The sequence below is a fragment of the Pristis pectinata genome, chromosome 17, assembly GCF_009764475.1.
Source record: "Pristis pectinata isolate sPriPec2 chromosome 17, sPriPec2.1.pri, whole genome shotgun sequence".
Classification (NCBI taxonomy): Eukaryota; Metazoa; Chordata; class Chondrichthyes; order Rhinopristiformes; family Pristidae; genus Pristis; species Pristis pectinata.
This window is the reverse complement of record NC_067421.1, coordinates 36,957,760-36,973,955: the sequence shown is the minus strand read 5'-3', so window position 1 is coordinate 36,973,955 and position 16,196 is coordinate 36,957,760. Positions and strand designations below refer to the sequence as shown.

General features: G+C 44.3%; 1 protein-coding gene across 1 annotated transcript in view; it reads right to left on the bottom strand.

Annotated features, from left to right (window-relative positions):
- The window catches only part of wscd2 (WSC domain containing 2), a 232,417-nt gene that overhangs the window by 108,794 nt on the left and 107,427 nt on the right, over positions 1-16,196 (bottom strand). The window contains exons 2-3 of the mRNA XM_052032007.1: positions 14,639-14,753; positions 12,291-12,475 (exon numbers count right to left, since the gene is read on the bottom strand). Coding sequence (XP_051887967.1) covers positions 12,291-12,475; positions 14,639-14,753 — 300 coding nt within the window. The remainder of the gene's footprint in view (positions 1-12,290; positions 12,476-14,638; positions 14,754-16,196) is intronic.

Here is a 16,196-nt window from a genome sequence, read left to right as displayed (position 1 = left end):
ACTCACTAAGACTCCTCAAACCCACAACCTCTACCAGCTAGAAGAACAAGCGCAGGACATGGGAACACTCACCACCTGGACTTTACCCTCCAAGCCGCACACCATCCTGACTTGGAAATATATCGTCGTTCCTTCACCGTCGCTGGGTCAAAATCCTGGAACTCCCTCCCTAACAGCAGTGTGGGTGTACCCCATGCCTCAAGGACTGCAGCAGTTCGAGAAGGCAGCTCACCACCACCTTCTCAGGGACAAATGGGGGTGGGAAATTAATTGTTGGCTCAGCCTGTGAAGCTCACATCCCTTGAATGGATATGAAAAAAAGTATGGGCTTACGGGGAAGAACAACGAACAGCCCCCTAAACACAAGATGGTCACAACTCTGGTGGCACCATAATTTAGGATAATTGTGAAGGCCTTAGAGAGAAAGCAGGAGAGATTTACTTAAGTGTAAATCAGGTTCTTAAAAGAAACAAGGGAGAAAAGAGTAGAGGCTCTGACTATCAACTTCCAGTGCTTTTTATCTACAGACCTGAGTTGATTTGTGCAGGTCAGTACATTAATTGGCCACTGTGAATTGTCCCTGGTGTGTAGGTGAATGGTAGAACCTAGGGATAGAACTTGAGGGTAGGATGAAAGATACTAACATGGATTGATGGTCAGCATGGACTCAGTGGGGCCAAAGGGTCTGTTCCGTTCTGTGTGACTCTATGACTCATTGGTGGATCTGGAATTATATCCAGATCAGAAGGGCTAAGGATCTCCTTCCTGAAGAGCAAAGTGGGTTTTGAAGCAACTTATTACTAAGCTTCTCAATCAAAAATAATTACTTAAATTTGAACTGCTGAATTGCCAAAGTGAGATACGAACTGATGCCTTTGGATAATCCAATAATTTACCCACGATGGTATCCTACCCTATAGCTCATGGTTGGGCCAACTGACCACTTTCTGTGCTGTAATTCCATGAAAGTTGTACACCAGTGAAGCAGTCCGCTGCAGTTATGTGAATGTCCATCCATAAGAACAGAAGCAATATCAGCCAGAAAAAAGGCCATTCAGCCCTTTGAGGCTGCTCTGAAGTTCAAGGTATGGCTGATAGTGTACCTCAGCACCATTTTCCTTCCTTATCCTTTGATTCCCTTAACAGCCAGAAATCTATCAACCGTAGATTTGAATGAAACAAGTGACTGAACATCCACAGCCCTCCAGAGCAGAGAATTCCAAAGATTCACCACCCTCTGCATGAAGAAATTTCTCCTCTTCTGAGTCCTAAATGGCCTGCCCCTTATTCTGAGAAAGTACACCCACATATCATTTTAATTACTCTCTCAAGCAGGCTCCGAGGATGTTTCAGATTCATTTTTCAAGCACTGGGCCTAATAATGGATAGAAAATGGACAATATATCAAATTTTATAATTTTTCTTTCATCAGAAGCTGCACAGAAATGGAAAATAGGAAAGATATCATTAGTTCTTAATGACCTTTTACATAAGTGCAATGATTGTGGAATTTGTAATTAGGGACTGCACATCTGAATACTTGCCATCAGTAGCTTGGGAGCATAAGAACAATGTCAGCTCAGTAAAGACCTCTGATCCATTTGGGCTGGTCTTTGTAAGTCCATCAGCTGTGCCTCAATGAGTAATACTCTTACCTCTAATACTGAAAGCTGTGGGGTCAAGTACTACCCCAGAGATTGAGTACAAACATCAGGGCAGATGTACGGAGGGAGTGCTGCATTATAGAACCTGAATTGGATGTTCACCTGAGACCTGCTCTCTGAGATGTGTGTGATATCCTATACAGCTGAACAGGGGTCCCTGATGTCTTGTACAACGGCAAGCCCTTTGTTCAAAATTATTGAGAAAGAAACAGTATTATCTGCTTATTATCCAGTTGTTGATTGTGGAAGTATTAATTGCCTGTTGTGTGTCCAAGATTACAACAGTGACTACAACTTCAAAAGTAATTAATTGACTGTAAAATAATTTGGCATGTTCTAAGAATTGGTGAAGGTTGCTACCAAAATGCAGGCCTTTGTAAAGAAGTGTCAGCTGAATTCCCCTCATAATTATTCACAGAGTCATACCGAAACAGGCCCAACAGCTCAACAAGTTTGTGCTGAACATCAAGAACCCATTTACACCAATCCTACACTAATCACATTCTATTTTCGTCACATTCCTATCAACTCCTCTCAAGTTTACCACACTAGGGGCAGTGAATAGTGGCCAATTAACTCACCAACCGTCACGTCTTTGGAATGTGAGAGGGAACTGGAGCTCCTGGGGCAAACCCACATGGTCACAGGGAGAACATGCAAACTCCACACCAGAGGTCAGGGTTGAACCTGGCTTGTTGGAGCCCTGAGGCAATGGCTCCACTGACTGCATCACTGTGCTGCTGTTGGTAGTGCAGCGGTTAGCGTAACGCTTTACAGCGCCAGCGACCCGGGTTCAATTCCCGCCGCTGTCTGTAAGGAGTTTGCATGTTCTCCCCGTGTCTGCGTGGGTTTCCTCCGGGTGCTCCGGTTTCCTCCCACATTCCAAAGACGTACGGGTTAGGGAGTTGCGGGCGTGCTATGTTGGCGCCGGAAGCGTGGCGACACTTGCGGGCTGCCCCTAGAACACTCTACGCAAAAGATGCATTTCACTGTGTGTTTCGATGCACATGTGACTAATAAAGATATTTTATCTTATCTTTTACATTAATTGTGTATTGTTTTGCCCTTCTCCAAGAACAGAAGCAGTCTGCTATGTTAAAACATTTCACTAATCTTAAAGGTCTCTGTGAGCTCATCCCATCTGCCTTCCCCTTCCGAGAGAAGAGACCGTTTCACCCTCACCCCACTGGTAAACCCTTCAACAGTTCACCTCTCATCTGTGTAAGTATTTCATGAGCTCTCTTTAGAGCCTCCATTTTATTCCCATATTTCCTTACAACATAGAAGGGGGCTATTTCAGCCCACTGAGTCGATGCAAGCTTGCAGAACAGTCACACTCCCCCATTCATTTCCCCTGCTATTTATTCTCCCCCTATTCCCATTAAGAACAGCTTCTTCTCCACTGCTATCGGACTTCTGAACCAATCATTTCTTTCGCACTCACTTCCGAGTGGCGCTGCCACGTTCTCCGAATGTTAATTCTACCTCTTCCCTTATTGTCACTTTATCATTTCTTTTTGCACTACTTCAGACTGCACTGCAACCTTTGCACCATTCTGTTGTTTGGCGCTCATTGCTGTATTTATTGCTGTGTTTATTATGACCACGTACACTGTTTACTCTGTGAGCTTCACACAAGCAAGGAATTTCATTGCACCCTGGTGTATGTGACAATAAACTAATTGATCTGAACTAACCTGATCAGATTCTACCACTCATCTAAACATAAAGAGCAATTTACAGTGACCAATTAACCTACCGACCTGCACGTTGGAGGAAACCAGAGCACCCGGGGGAAATCCACGTGGTCACAGGGAGAACGAGGGCAAGATAAAATTAGTATGATCTCACTGAAAGGCCCAAGGATCCACTTGGCTATCTCCTGTCTGTATTTTTTACATTTTAACATAATCAAAATAAATGGTATTACCCATTGCTCACTCCAGCTTGCTCCATTATTAATATGGATTTCTCAGTGATGTGACATTGGACAGGGGAGATTACTGTGATGAATAGCAGAATGAGAATGAGAATCAGGTTTATTATCACTGACATACGTTGTGAAATTTGTTGGTTTGCGGCAGCAAGACACAAAAATTACAATAAGTTACCAAACAAAAAATAAAATAGTGCAAAAGAGGAATAACGAGGTAGTGTTCATGGGTTCATGGACCGTTCAGAAATCTGATGGCGGAGGGGAAGAAGCTGTTCCTGAAGCATTGAGTGTGGGTCTTCAGGCTCCTTTACCTCCTCCCTAATGGTAGTAACGTGAAGAGGGCATGTCCTGGATGGTGAAGTTCCTTAATGATGGATGCCGCCTTCTTGAGGCACTCTCTAAATGTGCTAATCATAGCAGTAAGTTGCTTTAATTTATTCCTACTGTTTGTTGGCAGAGTGTTCCTGAACATCTCAGAAATTTGTCCTCAGACCAATGGAAGAGACACGTGATATAGTCGGATTTGCAGGTTGTACTCTGCTTCCATTGAAATCCATAGAACCAATAGAAACTTTTTCCCAGGGCGCCAATGGCTAACACAAGGGGACATAATTTTAAGGTGACTGGAAGGAGGTATAAGGGGGATGTCAGGGGTAAGTTTTTTACACAGAGAGTGGTGGGTGTGTTGAATTCATTGCCGGCAGAGGTTGTGGTGGCAGATACATTAAGGACATTTAAGAGAGTCTTAGATAGACACATGAATGATAGAGAGATGGGGGGCTATAAGGGAAGGAAGGATTAGATAGATCTTAGAGCAGGATAAAATGTTGGCACAACACTTTGGGCCGAAGGGCCTATACTGTGCTGTAGTGTTCCATGTTCCAAGTTTTGAAAGCCCAATGCACTGAATGGAAGAATGTCTGTGCGACTGATATGAGGATGGATTCCCCAAAGAGCTGTTAGAATGGGTGATAGAAAAGATTGTGTATGGAAGTAACAAGAACATACAAAAATAAGAGCAGGAGTAGGCCACTCGTTTCCTCAAGCCTGCCCTGCCATTCAAGTGGGCAAGCACGGTAGTGTAGCAGTTAGCGTAACGCTATCACAGCGCCAGCAACCCGGGTTCAATTCCAGCCGCTGTCTGTGTGGGTTTCCTCCGGGTGCTCCGGTTTCCTTCCATATTCCAAAGACGTTCGGGTTAGGAAGTTGCGGGCATGCTATGTTGGCGCCGGAAGCGTGGCAACACTTGAGGGCTGCCTCCAGAACACTCTATACAAAAGATGTATTTCACTGTGTGTTTCGATGTACATGTGACTAATAAAGATATCTCATCTCATGTCATCTCATGTCATCTCATCTTATCTCATCTCAATATGATTGCGGCTGCTCTGTCCCAGACTATCTCCTCATTTCCTTGCTAGTTCCCCATAGTCCTTGATTCCCTGAACTTACAAAGGTCGATCTACTTCCACTTTAAATGCCTCAAGTGATCTCATTTCAAGAGACTCACCACCCTCTGTGCAAGAAGAAATTTTTATGCACGTCAGTTTTAAATGACTGTCTCCAAATTTTGTAACTGTGTCCCCTTATTCGAGATTCTCCCACTCGTGGAAACATCTCAACAACTACCCAGTCAAGCCCTCTTAGGATCTTATATATTTCAATAAGGTCACCTCTCATCCTTCTAAACTCCGAAGAATACAGACCCAACTTCTTTAGCCTCTTGTGATAGGACAATACTCTCATCCCAGGCATAAATTTAGTTAATCTCTTTTGGATTGCCTGCAATGCTACCATACCCATTGTTAAGTAAGGGGGCCAGAACTGTGCAAAGTACTCCGGGTCCGGCCCCACCAACACCCTGTGTAATTGTTACGATGTTTTCCTATTCTAAACTCCAACCCCCTTATAATAAAGATTAATATACTGTTGGCATTCTTAACTACTTACTGCACCTGCCTGCCAATTCTTTTTTTGATTCATGCATAAGAACACTTAGATCCCTCTGTACTTCACTGATTTGCAATCTCTCTCCATTAAGATGATAGTCTGCTTTTTGATTCTACTTAGCCAGAGCATCACCTGATACTTTCCCACATTAAACTCCATTTGTCAAGCCTTCACCCACACACCTAACCTATCTATGCCCTGGAGACGCAAGAGGTTGCAGATGCTGGAATCTGGAGCAAAAAATTTTCTGGTGGAGGAACTCAGCGGGTCAGGCAGCATCTTTGGAGGCAAATGGACATATGGAGTGTCCAGATGAAGGGTTCTCAACCGGAAGTGTTGGACTATTTCCCCTCCATAGATGCTGCCTGACCTGCTGAGTTCCTCCGGCATCTCGTTTTTTTGCTACCTATATCCTGTTGCAGTCATCATATCTTTATCGTAACCATGGACTTCTACCTATTTCTGTGCCATTGGCAAACTTACATTCTGCCTACTCTTTCAGGTCATAGATACCAAAAGAAAATAAAGTATATCCTTCTAGCCTGAAAAACACCCATTTATTCCAACTCTCTGTCCTCTATGAGATAACCACTCTTCAATCCACACTAACTTCCTCTAATACCAATACTAAGAGTTCAGTTTATGGTGTTCCCAGTTGTACAGGCAGATTGAACATAGAACAGTACAGCACAGGAACAGGTCCTTCAGCCCACAATGTCTGTGCCAACCATGATGCCAAATTAAACTAATCCCATCTGCCTGCACATGGTCCATATCCCTCCATTCCCTGCCTGTTTATCTGCCTGTCTAAATGCCTTTTAAACGTTGATATCATGTCTGTTTCCATGGCCTCCCCGGGCAGCCCGTTCCAGGCGCCCACCACTCTCTGTGCAAGAAACTTGCCTCGTAAGACTCCTTTAAACTTTCCCCCTCTCACCTTAAATCTATGCGCTCTAGTATTCGATATTTCCACCCTGGGAGACAGACTCTGACCATCCACCCTATCTATGCCTCTCATAATTTTATATACATCCATCAAGTCATCCTTCAGCCTCCAACGCTCCAGAGAAAACAATCCAAGTTTGTCCATCTTGTCCTCATAGCCAATACTCCCTAATCTAGACAATATCTGAATGAACCTCTTCTGCAGCCTCTCCAGAGCCTCCACATCCTTCCTGTAATGGGGCGACCAGAACTGCACACAGATAAAATATCTTTATTAGTCACATATGTACATTGAAACACACAGTGAAATACATCTTTTTGCGTGGAGTGTTCTGGGACAGCCATCAAGTGTCGCCACGCTTCCGGCGCCAACATAGCATGCTTACAACTTCCTAACCCGTACGTCTTTGGAATGTGGGAGGAAACTGGAGCACCCGGAGGAAACCCACGCAGACACGGGGAGGATGTACAAACTCCTTACAGACAGCATCCGGATTTGAACCTGTGTCGCTGGTGCTGTAAAGCGTTACGCTAACTGCTACACTACCGTGCCTGCCAAGTACTCCAAGTGTGGCCTAACCAAAGTCTTATACAGCTGTAGCATGACTTTTATACTCATAGCATGTACTCAGATGGAAGATGGGAAGGGTATCATGAAGGGAAGTCAGATTTGGTGGAACTGAAGGCGATTATGAAATATGAAGGACCAAAGTCCTAGAATGATTTATAAAAGAGGATCCAGATTTTGGCTTTGATGTGGTGGAGGTCATGAAGGATAGTCTGGGCGAGTGTCAGTCAATGAGAGAACTACGCATGTCTGAGCAGGGTGACATTGCAAGACAATGCAAACTGCAGGTGTAACAAAAGTTTTGATGAGGACATGTTCTTTGAAACTCAACTCAAGGTCAATTAGAGCACTGAGGTTGTGAAGTGAGTAAAAAGCCATTGAAGGAAATGGAATTGGGACTAGAGGGATCATTTCTGGTACAAACCTTTCCCAAATTACAAAGGGCATTGCCTATTGTGCACTCATTCTATTTGCTTGATGCTTAACTGCAATTCAGCAAAACATTTCCCATTTCTCTTGTTAACATCAGTACATCAAGAATAAACAACTAACAGTGAACCTGCACAGCCATGGAGTATCGGCCAATAGTTAACTCCATAAAAGAAGCAGTAACATCAAACTAATAACACTGAGGTGGGAAATGGAACTGCATGATAATTCGTTAATGAGGTAAGAGTAATTAAAAAAAAAATTACCAAAGAGCACAAGATTATCATTAGGAAAGTAACTGTAATTATTGTCATTAAATTATGTATGGATTTTTGGATAACTCTCTCAAGTCTCCAGGCAAAGTTCATCAGCACATTTGATCTTCAAAAATACATAATATAAATGATTTAAGCACTGCTGTTTCTGTGCCATGAATGCAGATGGGACTTTACATAAGATGGTAAACCATAATGCAATTGTTTCCATTCATAATAAAAGATTTAGCATCGATTGACATTTAATTAACTTTCTAGTGTTTTGAAATATCTTTTTATTTTTCAGCGACTTAATGAGACTTTCATACTCAGATCGATCAAAGAAATAGGAGCCATTTGGTCCCTTCAGTCCCCTACACCATTCAATGAGCATACCCTCTGATTCCATTAAATGTTGGAAGCATCCATTTCATCTCAATCTCTTCAATAATTGCTCTGAGGGACAACTTTTTCTCCCAGAGGGTGGTGCGTATATGGAACGAGCTGCCAGAGGAAGTGGTTGAGGCAGGTACAATAACAACATCTAAAAGTCACTGGGACTGATACATGGATAGGAAAGGTTTAGAAAGTTATACATGCAAATGAGTCTAGCTTAGATGGGCATCTTGGCCGGCATGGACCAGCTGGCCAAAGGGCCTGTTTCCATGCTGTATGACTCTATGAGATCATGGCTGATCTCCTCAAACACCATTTCCCTGCCCTATTCCCATTTTCCTTGATTCCTTTATATACATAAATCTGTCTTGCAATGTAATAAATGACTGAGCATCAACTGCCTGCCAAGGTAGACAATTCCAAAGATTCATAAGTCTCTGTATGAAGAAATTTCTCCTCATTTAAGTTCCAAACAGCCTTAGGTAGAAGAGAGACTTTGCCATCCAAGTGAATTCGAGGGCGGAGTGGAAGTGAGCCGTGAAGTTGCAAAAATTGACAAGTTCTGCATGGGTGCAGGATGTAGCAGCGATGCAGTTGTTGACGTAACGGAGAAAGATTTGAGGAGTGGTGTCAGAGTAGGTTTGGGGCTGTTCCACATAACCAATGAAAAGGAGGGTGTAACTGGGGCCCATGCAAGTGCCCATGGCTAAACCTATGATTTATAGAAAGTGAGAGGAATCAAAAGAGAATGTGTTAAGGGTGAGAAAAGTTCCGCAGACAGAGGAACGTGTTAGTAGAAGGGAACTGGTTGGATCTACGTTCTAGAAAGAAATGGAATGCCCGAAGGGCTTCCTGATGGGGAATGGGGGTGTATAGGGACTGGTCAGCCATGGTAAAGATGAGGTGGTAGTGGGTCTATTTAAAAACTGTGACCATCACACACACACACACACAAACACACACACACACACACACACACACACGCACATGCACACGCATGCACACACACACACACACATGCACATAGACACACATACACGCACAGACACACAGACACACATAGACATACACACACACTCACACAGACACACACACACACAGACATACAGTACCCACGTACATAGAAACACACACACATACACACACATAGACACACACACAGACACACAAATACACACACAACACAGACACACATAAAACATACACACACATAGACACAAACACACACACACATGCACGCACACATGCATGCGCACACACATGCACATAGACACACACACATGCACGCGCACACACACACACATGCACATAGACACACACAGACACACATACAAGCACACACACACAGACACACACACAGACATACAGTACCCATGCATATAGAAACACACACACATATACACACAGACACACACACACACACACACACACACACTTCTAGGTTCCTTAGCTAGGAAAAAATCCTCCCCACACCCATCCCATTGAACACTTGAGAACGTTGAACTTTCAATGATATCATCTCCCATCCTTCTAACCTCCAATGACTGGAGGCCTTCACTACTCAATCTTTCCTCAAATGGCAAACTGCCATCTTACCATGTTGTCGGTGCTTTATAAATGCACGTCGGTTTTGTTGTTTGCAACCTGTCCTGCGGGTGGGGACTGAGCAATCTCCCTGCCTCTCCCTGACGGACAGCATGCCCTTTTACCACTCTGTCAGGGCTCTGCTCCACCACCCAGGACCCTGGAATAGCGTCACCAGGCAGACTGAGCTAGTCCTCATTTCATGAATGGCCGATTTGTGAAATTTTGTTAAATGAAGCGTTTGGCAGGAACGCATCTCTTTCGTAAATAGAGAAATGTCTGGCCGCAATTCCTCATTGTGAAGTGTATGAGTTCCTGGAGATGGAGCAAAACTTTGCAAGTCAAAAATTAATGGGTGACTCAGAGGCACAGCTGGTAGGGCTGCTGCCTCACAGCTCCAGAGACCCGGCTTCTGTCCCGACCTGGGGTACTGCATGTGTAGAGTCTGCCTGCTCCTACTGTGACCGTGTGGGTTTCTCCAGGTGCTCCAGTTTCCTACCTGCACGTGCCATTTGGTAGGTTAGTTGGCCACTGTAAATTGTCCCTGATGCATAAATGAGTGGTAGAGTCTGTGAGAAGGTGAGGAAAATGTGGGGAGAACTAAAAAAATGGGATTAATGTAGGATTAGTGTCAATGGGTGGTTGGAGCCAATGGGGCAAAGGGCTTATCTCCATGTTCCATCTGTCTACAATTTGGTGAAAAGGCTGCCGCACAGTAGTGTAGCAGTTAGCGGACGGTTTTACAGAGCCAGTGACCTGGGTTCAATTCCCGCTGCTGTCTGTAAGGAGTTTGTACATGCTCCCTGTGTCTGCGTGGGTTTCCTCCGGGTGCTCTGGTTTCCATCTACATTCTAAAGACGTACGGGCTAGGAGGTTGTAGGCATGCTATGTTGGCGCCGGAAGTGTGGCGACACTTGCGGGCTGCCCCCAGAACACTCTATGCAAAAGATGCATTTCACTGTGTGTTTTGATGTACATGTGACTAATAAAGAAATCTTATCTCAATTGTATTGTGTGTATTCGGCTCTGGTGCATTCCTTTGGGTGGAGAGTAGGACATTGTTTGTTATAGCAAAAAATAGCTTGATAAGTTAATGATACATCCCCCCAAATCCAAAGATCATGGCACGGATTGAAACATTGAGGAATTACTGTAATTCAAACAGCTGCGTTCAGTTTCAATGGCACCCAGAGAAAACCAGCCAATCGTGTAGAAGATCAGCACCCTCCCCATCCTGCCCAGTCAGTCTCACCACTCTCCACCACCCCACCCCAAGTTAGAGTCATAACACCGAAGGAGGTCAGTAGGAACACTGAGTCCATGCTGGCTCTGTGCAAGGGTATCCAACTGTTCCCATGTCCTGCATTTCCAGGACCCATCCAGTTCCTTTCTTTCCACTAGGACTGAGTTTGCCTTCACTAATCCTTTACTCTTTGACAGTCTTTAGCACTCCTTGCATAAAACAATTTCCTCTTTGAGCTTCTGAGGGGTGAGATATTGAGGCAAGAGTGTTCATTTGAGTGTTAGTTTTCTTTTTGGCTTGGGTAGTTCTTTCCTTTATTCCCTGATATTTGGGTTAAGTTGGAGGAAAATCTGAACAGGTATTTTGTTCGACTGAAAATCAAGGAACTGTAAATGCTGCGAATCTGAAATAATGCTGGAAACATTCATCAAGTCAGGTGGCATCTGTGGAGAGAAGCAGTTAAACCTTCTGGTCGAAGAGTCTTCATCAGAACTGAGAAAGACGAAAGGGTGGGAGGTTTGGACAGGACAAAGGGATTGCAGAGAGGGTGGGAGGTTTGGATAGGACAAAGGGATTATTTCTAATGGGGTGAGACGTTGGCCCAGTTCTGATGGACGATCTTCGACCTGAAACATTAACACACTGTTTCTCTTTCCACAGATGTTGCCTGACCTGTTGAGTATTTCCAGCATTTTCTGTTTTCTGATTGACAACAATATAGGTACAATGCTTTCCATTAAAGCTTGATGTGTTCTAGCTGGAGTGAAACAGCACAGGAAGACTTCATTCTTCCCATTGTATCCGTGGTTGCTGTTTGAAAGAACAATCCAATCATGGCCTCTTGCTTTGCCCTTCCCCCTTAACACTGCAAATTTTCCTTAAGCAGGGCATTGATTCCAGAAAGTTGCACTGTGTCATTCAATGAGTTAAGGAAATTAGGTTATTTTAAAACGGAGTCTAAATAGTGAGCAAACAGCTAAAATAGCTCATTGAAACGGAACCTTTGCAAACACCAGCAAACAGAACTCATGAGCAAAATTACAGCAAAGTCTTCCAACAACTATTGTCCCAACAACAATTGGAGCTTGGTTATGTAGTTCAAAATTTTCCCAGTCACCCCATTTCCAAGGTCTTTAGGCATGATTAACAGGCTATCACCCAATCAGCTCCAATCTGTCCTAGACAAGTGATGTCACTCTGTGCAGCCTCGCATTGTGAAGTTGGAGAATATCTGAACCGTGTTGTGTGAGAAGGTTTCACAATGCAGTGCTACAAAGGGAGATAGACTGTGCATGTGCTGAACATTTGTTACTGTGCTTACAGCGTCTAGCAGATTCATGGCTCAGCTCCAGATGGTAGACAGACAGACGGTTTGGTCCACCACACATACTGCTCTTTTCTCCCTTGCACTCCATGCTGCACTCGGAGTCACTGGTGTTCTTGGCCTGGATCTTGTGTCCGCAGTAACATTCGGCTCCAAACTCCAAGCCTGCGTACTGATAGCCCCTGGAGATGCAAATAAGAGGGGTTGTTAACACTCGGGCTGCATTGTGACCCAGACAGTAGAATGGCAGCCTCACAGTTCCAGTGACCTGGATTCAATCCTGACCTTGAGTGCTGTCTGTGTGGAGTTTGCATGTTCTCCTTGTGACCACATGGATTTCCCTTGGGTGCTCTGGTTTCATCCCACATCCCAAAGATGTGCAGGTTGGCATGTTAATTGGCTTTAATTGCCTCTAGGTGAGTGGTATAATCTGGGAGGGAGTTAATGGACTGTGCTGAGAGTAAAATGGGATTAACGTAGGATTAGTGTAAATGGGTGGTTGATGGTCGACACAGACTCGATGGGCCGAAGGGCCTGTTTCTGTGCTGTATCTCTCTGTGACTCTATAACATCAGCAATAGGGCAGCATAGTGGCACACAAGGGAGAGATAATTGTGGAACGTACAAAGATTATATTTTAGGAATCTAATTAATTGGCAATTGGCTTATGATTTCCCTTATACCAAGATAGAGTGAAAGATTTTTGTTTTGCATGACGTCCATAAAGATCATTTCAAAACATCAGTACATCAAGGTAGTACAAAGGGAAAAGCAATAATAGAATGCAGAAAAGTAACAGTTACAGAGAAAGTGCAGTGCAGGCAGACAATAAGGTGCAAGGGTCATGACAAGGTTGGGAGATCAACAGTTCATCTTTATCGTATGAGGTCCATACAAGAGACTTATAACAGTGGGACAGAAGCTGTATTTGAACCTGGTGCTGTGGAATTGAAAAGCCAAATGTGCATTGATGCAAAATGACCAATATTCAGAACTAACTCTAAGCCCAATGGGTGGATGTTTTGGACCAGATCCCACTCGACATGTCCAGCACCTTGTGCTCACCATTAGCAGGAGGCTTGTGGCTGCACTAATCTCCTGCAAGCTGCCGCTATACTACAGGTGGTGTAAGCCAAGGCCCTGTCCATGGGGCTGCCCAGGTGAACTTCTGACAGCTGATGCACCCCACCAGAGGTTGGTAGTGTGGGTGGGTAAGCACCTCGGGCAGAGAGTCAAGGTGGTGATTGGGCCAACTCAGCCCAATAGTGAACTATGACCCAGCATTCATTCATTACTTTAATAAACAGTTATACAGAGGAGATAGAGAGGAGATTCCACATGGAAACAAGCTCTTCTAACCAACCAGCCAACACTCCAAGCAAGTAGGTGGTTCTAATCTCATTTACCCGCCGTATTTCCAGTTTTTGAGCAGTTACTTATCCATTGACAATTAATTTGGGCAAATGTGCTCTTGGCTTTCTATGCCTACTTGTTTCCATATTCCTTAATACCCTTATAAAAATCTATCCATCATTGATGTCAAATTCCAAATTAACCCCCAGCCATGGAAAGACCTCAGGAGGGGTAGGGGTGGTGGGGAAGAGTTCTGAATTCACAATATCCTCTGGGTGAAGAATAATGCGCACACACACCGTGGCTACAAGAGTAGGCCAGAGGTTGGGTGTTCTCTGGTGAGTGACTCATCTGTTGATAGCCCAAAATCTCCACAACAGAGCAGCCCACTTGACTGACACCAAAACATTCACTCTTCACGACCAGGGAACCAGTGTATACCATCCATAAAATGCACCAGGCTTCTCCAACAGAACCTCCCAACTCCATGATCTCTACCACCAAAAAGGACAAGGGACCGCCACCCCCTGAGATATGCTTGCCCCAGGTCTTACACCTTCATTACTTGGAAATATATCGCTAGTCCTTCATTGTCATTGGGTCTAAATCCTGGAACTCCCTCCTCACTGGTACTGTGGAGGTACATCCATCAGAAGGACTGCCCTAGTCCTGTACTAGTGTAGTCCTTGACAACACTTTCTCACTAGACGGCAGTAGACGACACTTTCTCAAGGGCAATTTGGATGAGAAATAGATGCCTGCCTTGCCAGACATGTCCACATCCTTGGTTCCTTATCATTTTTCTATCTTGTGCTTGGGTTTTCCCTTCTCTCTTTTTGAGTAATTAAGTGCCGACCGCACTTGTGGAATAGAGCACAATCAAATGATCAGAGTCCTCTCGGAGTTAAATATCTTCATGCACTCATCTAAGTCCTTATTATTGGGATGAGCATGACATAAAGAGAATGATAGATGGAATTCCATGACCCTACCTTTCAGCACAGTTGTCCTGACAACGAAATATGGTCATCTTCCTGTAGTCAAAGAACGCTGTTCCCCTTAATGCCCTCTGCTTGGTGCTGTCGAGATAACAGCCAATATATTTTGCTAGGATGGAGAGACGGAGAGAAAGTAAACAAGCTTCACACAACAATAATAAATAAAACCTGCAAAGACGGTGTGGAGATTCACAAGATATATCCTGGGGCTAAAGATCCCCACAGCTGCTTCTTGATAAAACTTCTCCTGTTTTGCAGCATGTCAGTTACAGCCAATCAACTGTGTTACAAATCGGAACCGAGGCAAACGTGGACATTTTAATTAGTCAATGGTACAGGGAATAGAGGTGAAAATTGAAGGGAGCATGCATTTCTGAAATTTTGGGAGGGAGTGTGTCATCATTCAGGTTGTCAGGAACTGCGTTGGTTTAAAGACAAAAAAGCAGGACCGTGTCAGGATGCATGGTCTCCTGCTCTCCTGAACAGTTCTGGAGTCTCCAGGGATGGACATCCAGGACTCCACTGAGAGAATGATGTCAGGGAAGTTGAAATAAGGTAATGAGCCAGAACTTCTGCTGACTGAGCTTGCTGGTTGCCTGTCCTTGGACCACACAGCTTCTTCCAGCATGGCCCACCGTGTGGTCTTCTGCTGGAAGCCCAGACTTCAGCTGATTGGCCAGGACAGCAAGGTCATGGGGGTTAGAAGGGAATGCAGAGCTGAGGTTACAATCAGTCCAACTAAAGTCTTATTGAACGTTGGAACAGTCTGGTGGAGTTGAGTGGCCAATTCCCACTCTGACGTTATTTGTTTGAATGTTCTTGCCATAAATTTCAATGGCACCATATGTTTTAGAGTCACAGAGTCATACAACATGGAAACAGCCCTTTGGCCCAACTGGTCCATGCTGACCAAGATACCTTCTAAGCTAGTCCCACTTGCCCACATTTGGCCTATATCCCTCTCAACCTTTACTATCGATGTACTTATCCAAATGTCTTTTAAATGTTGATATTGTACCTGTCTCAACCACTTCCTCTGGCAGCTCGTTCCATATACTGACCACTCTCTGGGTGAAAAAGTTACCCCTCAGGTTCATTTATATCTCTCCCCTCTCACCTCAAACCCATGCCCTTGATTCCCCAACCCCGGGGAAAAAAATCAAGTGCATTCACCCTGTCTATGCCCCTCATGATTTTATACACCTTTATAAGATCATCCCTCATTGTCCTACACTCCAATGAATAAAGTCCTAGCCTGCTCAATCTCTCTTCATAGCTCAGTCCCTCAAGTCCTGGCAACATCCTCGTAAATCATTTCTGCGCTCTTTCCAGCTTAATGGCATCTTCTCTAATGAAAGGGTGACCAAAAATGGAGCAGTCAAGGCCATCTCAAGGGCTCACTTGCAAATTGTTTAAAACCAGGTGGTACTGAGGAGGTTATGACTGCATGAGTTACCAGCTGAGATACCACTACTCATCACCTGATTGGTGAGGCTTTGTTACTCACAAGTTGATTGATAGATTTTATTCCAATCGCCTTTAAACAAATCTA